The sequence below is a fragment of the Oreochromis aureus genome, linkage group 7, assembly GCF_013358895.1.
Source record: "Oreochromis aureus strain Israel breed Guangdong linkage group 7, ZZ_aureus, whole genome shotgun sequence".
NCBI lineage: Eukaryota > Metazoa > Chordata > Actinopteri > Cichliformes > Cichlidae > Oreochromis > Oreochromis aureus.
Window position 1 is genome coordinate 38,085,523 of NC_052948.1, and position 11,029 is coordinate 38,096,551.

General features: G+C 37.6%; 2 protein-coding genes across 3 annotated transcripts in view; one reads left to right on the plus strand and one right to left on the minus strand.

Moving 5' to 3' along the window:
- Positions 1 to 4,179, minus strand: part of galt (galactose-1-phosphate uridylyltransferase) — a 38,693-nt gene extending 34,514 nt beyond the window's left edge. The window contains exons 1-4 of one of the 2 annotated variants that reach the window (XM_039614426.1): positions 3,822 to 4,179; positions 2,584 to 2,753; positions 2,208 to 2,283; positions 1,971 to 2,019 (exon numbers count right to left, since the gene is read on the minus strand). In XM_039614426.1, coding sequence (XP_039470360.1) covers positions 1,971 to 2,019; positions 2,208 to 2,283; positions 2,584 to 2,753; positions 3,822 to 3,858 — 332 coding nt within the window. In that variant the 5' untranslated portion in view covers positions 3,859 to 4,179. The remainder of the gene's footprint in view (positions 1 to 1,970; positions 2,020 to 2,207; positions 2,284 to 2,583; positions 2,754 to 3,821) is intronic. The other variant, XM_031745763.2, reaches the window with a different exon arrangement.
- A 116-nt stretch (positions 4,180 to 4,295) lies between these two features.
- sigmar1 (sigma non-opioid intracellular receptor 1) lies at positions 4,296 to 9,039 on the plus strand. Its single transcript, XM_031745757.2, has 5 exons — positions 4,296 to 4,547; positions 4,682 to 4,733; positions 5,152 to 5,300; positions 5,783 to 5,875; positions 6,981 to 9,039. The coding sequence occupies exons 1-5, from the start codon at positions 4,403 to 4,405 to the stop codon at positions 7,208 to 7,210; spliced, it is 669 nt and encodes a 222-aa protein (XP_031601617.1). The 5' UTR covers positions 4,296 to 4,402; the 3' UTR covers positions 7,211 to 9,039.
- Positions 9,040 to 11,029: the final 1,990 nt, after the last annotated feature.

Here is an 11,029-nt window from a genome sequence, read left to right on the forward strand (position 1 = left end):
GAAAAAATCCTGAGCAGCTATACTTAGTTTTCCTTTCTAGGTAAACAAGACACTGTCAGATCTGTAAAATAAAGTGAGACCAATTTCTTGTCACCACAGTGCTGAGAGGGGTGCTATGATAAAGTGTTAAAAACGTTCTCATTTCTTTTGTTGCACTACGACTTTCTATTGTCTTCCATGACCCAGATCCCCTAAATTACATTTCCAATTCTGCACTCCCCTCTAATTGGCACTGAACTTTGCTGCAGGGTACAAAGATCTAGTTTATTTTTCAAGTTTATTATTCTGTTAATATGGCCACAAAAGCATATACTGATCACAGATACACTAAAAGGAAAGCAGCATCATGCTGGATGTGTGAACAAATATGAATACAACCTCACACTGCAAGAAGAATCACACACTCTCACCTAAAGTGAGACGGAGGAAGTAAAGTACCCTAAAATGTACTATATTTTTTAAGTCAGTCACTGCTGTTTCTGTGCTTCATCACATTGCGAGTGTGGCAAGCAACACCTGATGGCCTCTACATCTGCCAGCACATGGGATTTAGAAAGAAAAAAAAAAAAAAAAAAAACAGTCTTCAGTTTTCAACCAGCACAATATTTTTTGATTAAATCTATTATTCAGTAGTTATGCAACTCTGCTGTCAGACAGAATCAAGCAAGAATTCCCAAAGCACAGGATTGTTCGGGAATGTTACCTTCATACTGAAAATTATTTATGCAAAAATATCAAAAAACGCCAAAGCACTCTCTATTCATATAAAATTTAAATCCCTTTATTCTCGTGGCATGGTTAGATTTAACCTTCGAAGACAAATAAAGTTAATAACAAAGTAGTAAAATGTATTTTTTAAGAAAAATTTTACTTTGTTCCTATAGACTTAATTTGCCTTTGAAGATGCATTTATGTTATCTGTGTGGTCTTTTTTGTCTGATTTGAATTGACTTTGGTGAATTTTTGGTGATTTTGTTGATTTCTGGGCTCTTACATCTGTCCACTCTTATTGGTTGAGTTTTACTTGTGGAATTTTCCACTTTCACCTTGAAGTTTGCTACTAGTAAAACACCACTTAAAAAATGTTCAACCACTCATTTTGTCTCTTATAAAGGCCTATATGCCACAACCTGTTGGAGTTTTAGGTTAGTTTTTTAATATTTTACCCTGAAAGCGCTCCTTAAACCAATTTGACAATTATATATCTTTGATTCATAGCATAGCAAGAATCATGTGTGGCCAAGTACCCAAAGAGGGAAAAATGTAATCTGTGAGTTTTTGAAATAGAAAATGCTGTGTATTGTATTATAGAAGTGTGCGCTAACAAAGGATTTAGGTCTTTTTTTAAGCTTCTCGGGAGATGTATAAATCCAGCAGCCAGTGTTTATTGAGCTGACTCCTGTTATAAAACTTTCTTAAGCTCACCTTTGTAGAACAAAACAGATACACCCAGGAATAGACATTTTTAGCTACAGAAGGACATGTTATTTATGAGTGTGGATGGATTTAGGAAAATATCACTCATGTACCAAGGAGCTACAAAATAGAGTACTGATAAAACATCTCCATCTGCTGGTTGCACAAAATAACATCACTTTCTAATGTATGTACGGTGGCTTGGTGATTTTGTTTTGCTCAAGTTCAAGATGTCCTGAAAACAGGAAGCATGCAGTGCGTTGATGAACAAAATTAGCGTCATCTAATAGCTGATTATGATGAAGATGATGACAACAACGAATTAAGAGTTGCCTCAGTGTGACTGCTCTGATTGCAGTCATCAGCTTAGATTTAATTAGTCATACATTTGAATGCATCATAATTTTGAAAAGGAACACTGATTAAGATGCATCGTGTCCTAGATTAAATTATAACGCACCAACTGCATATTAATTTATACTATGTATTATACATTTCATTATGAGCACTGCATTTCATCACATATAGATTGAGATATTAAGATTTGTTCTTACCAGACACCCCTTGCAGCTTTAGACTGAAATAATGGATCTTGTTCTGAACCTGAAGAACAAAACAACAATATATACTTTATCATATTTAAGTATTATAACCAAATAGCTAAAGAGCTACACGAAAGTCGAGTTTGCAAGAAAGAAAGAATTGCAGTTACTTGCTTAAATATTTTATTAAAAAGGTACTGCAGCTACTTCTCCTTTTCCTTACAGTATTTAGGCTGCACTAGAACTCACCAGGGTCTGGAGCGTCAGGCTGAAGAGCGGGGAAGTCATTCTCAAACACAAAGGTACTGTCATAATCTGGATTCCCCTGGAGAAAAACAGACAGTTGGAGAGATATTAGAAAACAGCAGACAGAAAACATTTTGCTTTCAAAACCCAAGCAGAATGAGGAGTGAAGAAACCTCTTATTTGGAACTGCTGGCAATGTTACAGTGCAATTTAGCATTATGTATGATTGTTAATGTCCACAACATCAATAATAAATGGAGATAAGAATAGATGAACTATCCATGACATTATCAATATGTTTTCCAATGGATGCCTTGTTTGTGGATTTACTACTTGTTGTGATCAGAACCAAAGAATGCTGTTCAATGCCTCTTCTCACCTCTCCATTTGCCCTTTTGTTCCCAGGACAGAGTGGGTTATTTGGGTCATATCTTGGTATGTGCTCCTCAGGTGGTCTTTCAACTTGACCTGCCCAAGGTCTCTTCATGCGGTGGGCGGACACAAGAACCCAGCTGTCCCTAAGAGGGTTGTAACGCAAGTGCTGGTGCTCTAAAGTTACACAAGACAAGTGATAAAATGTAACAAGACAATGTAATAACACACACACACACATTATTGAAACCAAAGGCATCAAACATAAGGCCCGGGGGCAAAAATTGGCCTGGCAAAGACTCCAATCTGGCCCCACTGGACAGCTTTGGAAAGCGTGAAGGAAGGCATAAATCTTGGACTTTTAACTTTATTTTCATACGTTTCACAGCTTTAATAATAAAAAACCTCCCCTGTGGGCCATGCTATACCAAAGGAATTAGGTAACAGATAGAAAATTAAACAACAGGAAGTTCCTTTTTGTTCAATAGAAATGTCTGGGTGTTTTTTACAATGGCTACAAAACAAGGACATTTTACGTAAAAAAAAAAAAAAACAGAACAAAAAACTTTGTGTTTTATACTTTTTCTGTAATTTTACACATTTATTTCTTACAATTTCTTTAATTCACTACAGAAAAAGTTATTTGCCATGTAGAAAAACTGTGATTTCCTTTTGAAACTGCACTTTTTTCTTATATTAAAATATCTCAAGGTTTCATTTGTGTATCAAACTTATTTACAGTGACAGATCAATATGGGGTGTATCTTACCCACGATGTAAAATGAGTTTGACACCCCCGATTTAAACATTTACTATTACTTATAAGAAACACCTCAAAAAGCATTCAGGAGCAGGTTTTGTAGCTACAACTTGAACTACAGGAACTACAGTCACAAGACAGCGGGCAGAGTCAGCATGTCTGTCAGGCCGACAGGGAAAAAGTGCAGGGTACAACATAACTAAAGACTTTGTGTAAACTCCTATAACCTACCAGTGAATTCGAGTAGTAAACAAGCCCCGAAGCATGACTGAATGCATTTGAGCTTTAACTGTTTCCAGTGCAGTACCTTTTTGGTAAACAGTGATGAAGAACTCGGGAAATTACACAAGTCATTTTGACGCTTAAACAATAAGGCAAACTGACAAATTTAAGAAGTCCTACTCATTATCCAGTGCCTGTCATTGGATATAGTGAGTGATTGAAATTAGCTTTTTAACGTTTGTAAATTCACAAAAAATGCGTACCTTTTGGGTCAAAACTGACGTCTTGCTTCCCGCTCATGTCGGTCACTCACTGATGTTTCACAGCTGTCTCCTCCCCGGTGTTCTTTTTTTGAACCATGAGCTTTCTCTGGACTTTAGCATATGATGCTAAATCAACACGGTCCTCAATAAACCTAGGCCTACTTCCTGTTTTGTTGACAAGCGAAAGGTTGCTGTTGTGCACATGCCGGTATGCAATGGCACACTTCTAAAAATCTAAACAAATAAGTAAGTAAATAAGACTGAAAAAGTCAAACTAAGGATAATTGGTCATTAGACTGTTGCCACCCAATACAGCAGCCTGAAATGTTTAGCTTTGGTCAACTGTTTTTTTTAAATATGATATTTTAATGTAAACTAGAAAAAGACGGTTTTGCATAGTGCTGGCAACCCTGGAGTCGCGCGCTGCCTACGCTGCTGAGTCGGCCCATGATTGGCTATGCGTAAAGATCCCTCCCTCACCTGACCAGGAAGAGGCTGTGAGCGGAGCACCACGCCAGCCTGCCTCCCTGTATGCATGTAGCCAAACCTGTCTGTGTGTGTCTGTGCGTTTTGTTTCAGCCATGTCCCTGCTCAAAATCATTTCAAGACTGCTGGTGTTCGCCGCAGTCACCGTCCTGACCGTGCTGTTGTTGCGGCATTGGTTGGCCAGCAAGCAGTATGTGTTCAACAAAGAAGACGTCGCCAAATTGGCCAAACAGTATGCAGGTGAGTTTGGGTTTGCATGTGAAAAAAAGTTGCTCCTACACTTCATTTTGTTTATATTTAAAGCGAAGCTAATTTTGGTTGCCTGAACTGCCATATCTGCATGCCCTGTGCATTTTAAATGTGTCTGTTCTCAGGACAGGACCATGAGCAGGCTTTCTCCAAAGTGGTGGTGGAGCTGAGAAAAAGGTAACGACACCGTTACGTGCAGGCTTGCATGTATCAGGCAGCTTGTGGTTGCTTCTGTACAATTTCCACCACTATTAGGTTGTTTAAGCTACTTACTAGCTGCAGCATGATGCACCTTATCTCTTCAGTATGTGCTCATTTCACTTCATTCTTCCTTGGTATGGTATGGATGTCTTATTCACTTTCATTTTTTTAATACTATGTCAAAAATTGGTGTAGTCTAAAATAAAGCCAGAGTGAAAGTTGTCCATAATGATTTCTTTGACCTTGAGGTACTTTCCTCCGATTTTCCTACTAAAACTCAAAACTGGTAAATTTGTACTGAAAACTCTCACTTGGTATTCAGATTATTTTTTAGATATCAGAATATAGTTTTTTTAGCGTTAAATAAATGGCTAACAAAGTGTATTTGAACTAGGTATCCTGGACACATCCTCCCTGATGAGGACTTGCAGTGGGTGTTTGTGAATGCTGGAGGCTGGATGGGCTCCATGTGTGTCCTCCATGCCTCTCTCACAGAGTACTTGATACTGTTTGGCACTGCGGTGGACACTGGAGGACACTCAGGTGAGGAAGGAGAGCAGTTAAAGAGAGCTACATAGATAGATTCATAGATAGATCAGCTCCAAAAAATATTTTTTTGTGTAAGTTGAAGTAAACATCTGCAGACATAATGGTTTTGGAAAGTGTTTGTTTGGGGAACAAGTTACTCTAGAGCAGGATACTCTGATCTCAAAGTTGAAATCTGCTGGAGTTATTTACAGTATGGTGTCAGATATCAAGGAATGAATTGCCCCTCTTATGATCTAAAGTAAAGTCAGTCTGAAGCACCCCCATTCCAGTCCATGTCCTTACAATAGTGCACAATGGGCTACAACTTGATCCTTGCAATCTAGGAGATGCTGATAAACTGTCCCATTCTTGGTCCCAACAATAATATTTGATTTGTGAGATGATTTACAGAAGACTATTAGAATTGTATGTTTAGAAAACTATAAATACTCTGAATTGTATCATTTTGACTCTTTGCATCTTGCTGTTTTTCTCAGGTCGTTATTGGGCTGAGATTTCTGATACCATTATTTCTGGAACCTTCAGACAGTGGAAAGAGGGGACAACCAAGAGTGAAATATACTATCCTGGTAATGCATTAACTCATTACAATATTCAATTTTGCATTTATACACAATGGAAACTTTAATGTATCTCAGTAACTATAATAGTTTTTTTAATGTTTGTTTTTTGTTTTGTTTTTGCACAAGTCGGCTGGACATTTTCTTTCAAGATTTGTTGATAGAGAGCAGGGATGATGAGTTTAATTATGGCAAGTTGTTCAGTTCCTAAAGCAGCCCCAGACCATCACAGTACCACCACCATGTTTGACTGTTAGGATGATGTTCTTTTTATGAAATGGTATGTTATTTATTTATTTTTTTTTAAACAGATGTAATGGGACGTAAACCCTCCAAAATGTTAAACTTCTTCAAAACTTCACTAAAATATTTTCCCAAAAAGCTTGAGGATCAAGATGTTTTTGCCAAATGTTGTTCTGGGTTCTTTTGTGACCTCCCGGAATAGTCATTGAGGCACGAGTCATCTTAGGTAATTTTGGTAACCTGCCCACTCTTGGGAAGATTCAGATTTCAAATTTTCTCCATTCATGGATAATGGCTCGTACTTTGGAGTTCCAAAGTCTTAGAAAAGGCATTGTACCCTTTCCACACTAATAGATGTCAATGACTTTGTTTCTCATCTGTTCTTGAATTTCTTTAGATTGTGGCATGATATGTTGCTTTTTGAGATCTTTTAGAGGACTTCACTTTGTGAAACAGATTCTGTTTAAGTGATTTCTTGATTCATCAGGTCTGGCAGAAATCAGGCCTGCGTGTGACTACTGAAATTAAACTGGTTAATTACCCTCTTATGATTTAACAAGAGGGGGCATTTATTTTTGTCATATCGGGCCAGGTAGCTCTGGATAGCTTCCCATTTTAAATAAAATAATTTAAACAACATTTTTATTTACTTGAATTATCTTTGTCTAATGTTAAAAATTGGTTACCTGAAACATGTAAGTGTAACAAATATGCAAAAGAGAAAAAAAAAATCAGGATGTTGGTAAATAAGTTTTCACAGCACAGTATGTTATTAGCTAAACTCCTGTAGTATTATTGGGTGGCAGTAGTAGTAGTAGTAGTAGTAATAGTAATTATTTTTTTCCTGTTCTTTCATATTCTTTACCCACAGGTGACACCATTGTGCATGCTGTAGGAGAGGCTACGTCAGTCCAGTGGAGTGCCGGGACTTGGATGGTGGAATACGGCAGAGGTTTCATCCCTTCCACGCTGGGCTTTGCTTTAGCAGACACCTTTTTCAGCACCCAGGACTTCCTCACAATGTACTACACTTTTAATGCCTACATGAAGGGTTTGCTACTTGAGGCTGGTACACTACTTACAGAAGCTGGAGTTTTCTAAGGCAGAATAGAGTCCTAGATGATTGCACATGGACATTACCATCAAAACCTGTGCTGTGATATTTTCTTCCCAACCATTAAAATCTGGTAGAGGAGAGTCTTGCTGATAATTCAGAGTGCTGACATTTAATATTTTTATATGAAATTGTAGACAATCCAAATTTACATTGGTATAGTTGATTATCTTCATTGACGCTCTTGACCCTCATAAAGCCTATGCAAAAGAAAATGTCTTACTCCATTTCACCTTGTAGTCTTAACATTTCGCATGAGATTTCAAACTGAGCCAAATCACCCAAACAAACATTTCATTCTGAATGGCAGCCTTCCTTACTTTACCTCGATTTTAACAGTGAAACTAAGCATCAGGTCATTAAACATTCCACTGAGAGCTCAGACTGCCTCCAGAGTCAGAATGACTAATAAAAGGAAAAAATAAAAATCCATATTATTAGGATCCAATTTAAAGATAAAAGCCTTAAAGCTTATTTTGCCAAATCTATCATTCTTCTGATAAAAATAAGGCAATATATGCAACCAGGTTTGGTTGTATTCACTTCTTCATAACCAATGATTTTTACAAATGAATACTGATATTCAAAGTGTTTTTTTGCAGGCCAAGGAAAATCTTTCAAAACAAATATGCAATGCTTAATCTGGATTGTAAAACCTACAGTAATGTATATAATGCACAGCTAAAGTCACTATTTTCTCATTAGATGCCAATTTCCACTTTGTGCAGATTCTCTGCAGGTAAGGTCCATTGTAAATGTAGCTGCATTAGGATTCGGGCTCCCTAAGCTACTCTCGGTGAGAAGATGCAAAAAAGAGAAATTCTGTTCTTTCCTTTTAAAGCTTCTCTTGGCATTGGCCACCATTTACCGATTCAAAGCTCACCTTTTGTGTACCGTGTGTCTTTTGAAGCTGTTAAAAACCTGGGAGGATATGCTAATGAAAGCTCTCGTCTTGTCAGCTGTGTGAACCTTGGTGGTTTTATTTTTCTGTTAACCTGTCTCTGCATGAGCTCATCTTCAGAGCTGCAGCATTGTGGCAACCACCAAATTTTTTGACTAGATGTGTGTGGGTTTGACATTTCTTTCTCAGAACTGTGGAGATTAAGGTGGAAAATTTAAATCCTTTCAAACTATAAAGCAAAACATTTACATCACATACTGTATATACTGTGGTAGGACACCCAATGATGTTATTTGGAGAAACTCTTTAAAATGTTTGTGCAAGTCATGTAAGGTAAGAAAATGGGAAAACACGGTTGTATCATACTACAGACCTCTGCTAGGTTTATCTGTAATTCTGTCATTTTCTAATTTTACAGAATGGTTTAATTATGTAAACTTGATTACTTTTTTTTTTTTTTTTTGTCAAAAACGTTCTAAGCTCACATAGCCTATAAATTAACTTGAATAATACTGGACTCTGACCAAGCTACTTGGCTTCAGTGTCTGCAACCTCCGTTCCTGGTCTTGAATTTTGCACTGGCCCACTGGGAGGGCTACATATCTACATCCTATTGTAGCACTGTGGATAAATGTAATTGTGGTGTTTTACACTGCTGCTGATCGTGTTCTCAGTTTGTATCTTTTCATGTAAAACAGCCTTATTTTCAGATTAATGGCTGAACTTACTAAGAGCTATGTAGGGTTTCTAGTCTAGTGAAAATGTGCTGTTACTACACTAACTGATGTTAATTAGAAGCAGCATCAGTAGCAGTGCATTCTCAGATGAATTGTAATACTGTACCAGATGTGCAATTTACTCGGGGTTAAGAATGAAACTGACGGTGCCAAAAGAAATAAATGTCTTTGAACTTAATACAAATGCGTTTTGCTTATTTCTGTCTATACTGTGTATTTAATCAAGGCAACGAGAGGACGACTGGCATATAAACAGTAGCTGTCAATATTTGATCTTGGCTGCTTTATTCATAATAGAATTGTGAAATGACATTTAATATTTCATTGCACACTATTACAATGGTATTGAATCCATAAAAGGTGCCTTTGCCATGATGCTCCAATGCTAAACAGAAGATGAGTGAAATCCCAAGCTTGACATCATACACTCCAAATCCTTTATTATAAATACTGCATGGTCAAATGGTATTTAATAAATCTGGTCATCAGATTAGAAGACAAACATATCAGTCCTCATCTCTGTCTGTAAATGTCCCAGGCAACCTGGTTGTGTTTCATATACACAGAGGTGGAAGTGTGATAGACATTTGTGTTGTACATTTGCTTAAAGCTGTAGAATATCCTTGCTGTTGCTTGTTCACCTATTTATGTATACTGTATATATTATACACTCATTAGACAATTAGGTACTTCTTGCTAGTACTGGGTTGGACCCCCTTTTGCCTTCAGAAGTATTCCTCAGTGATTTTGGTCCATATTGGCATTAGAGCATCACACAGTTGCTTCAAATTTATTACGTGCACATCTGTGACACAAACCTCCCATCGCAGCATATCCCAAAAGGTGCTCTACTGGATTGAGACCTGTGACTGTAGAAACCATTTTAGTAAAGCGAACTGATTGTTATGTTCAAGAATTTTTTTTTATCGGAGCTGCTTTGTGACACGGTGTGCTATCCTGTTGGAAGCAGCCATTAGAAGATGGGTACACTGTACTCACAAAAGAATGGACATGGGCATCAACAACACTTAGTTGGTACTGAAGTGTCCAAATTGTGCCAAGAAAATATCCCACACAACTTTACACCACCGGCACCCTTTCATGTTGTTTATTGCAAATTCTGACTACCATCTGCACATGACCTTGACATGTCATCTTGATGGCATCGACATGCCTAGATGCCATGAGCTGCTGACATGTCATTGTCTGATTAGATAATTGCACTACCAATCAACTGAACAGGTGTACCTATTAAAGTTTTCAACAAATGCATATATTCCCTTATTCCTGCTAGTCCATTGTGTGTGTGTTACCATGTTATCTTAAATATAGGTTTAATGTCAGCCTAACAGACTGGCTTGACCTCATTACCGTTTTGCTCTTTAAGCTCTTTGGGGGAGATATATTCAGAATCGAAGCTGGGCAACCAGTGCTGAAATACCAGCGTGATTGAGCAGGAGCTGCACCTAATGGGATAGACAACGCTCTCTTTGACTAATTGTTTGGCTTATTCCAGGGTGTTTATGTCCTCCCACTGGTTGCTGGAGTTGTGCAAATAGATGTCTCTGTGTGTATGTCTGCCCCTGGAGACACACATGCACACAAAGAGTTACAGCACAATAGTTACTAAGGATGGACACAAACATGCCCTCAAAAACCAGACAGCGAAAACAGATCTATTCATCACCCATATTCACATTTACAAAACACTCACACACATTCTGATAAATTAAAGTAGCTTAAAAGGGTGTCCTTTGATAGTGCCGCTGTGATTTGTATGTTATATAGATCTCTTCTGCTCTCTAGTGGAGATAATCAGGATCACATACATCAATTGATCAGTTTCAACCTGAAAAGAAATAAAATGTGAGCTCTACACGAGGCTTTCAAATGATAATAACATCAGAGTAAAAGGTAGCAGGCTACATGTCAAACTTGGAAAATATTTGTGATTGAGTACAAAAGTACAATATTATGGAGGCTCTTGTGGTCCTCCATATTAAAGAGCTTTTAACGTCTCATTTTTGCAAAACTTTAAGTCAATCAAATATTTTGTCATTGAAATTTTTCTAAATCTAAAAGCAAGCATAGATGATGCTTTTCTTTACCACCGTTGCTGCTTCACAGAAGAGGCATACTGCTAAGTACGGTAGCCCCGAGCAGTGTTG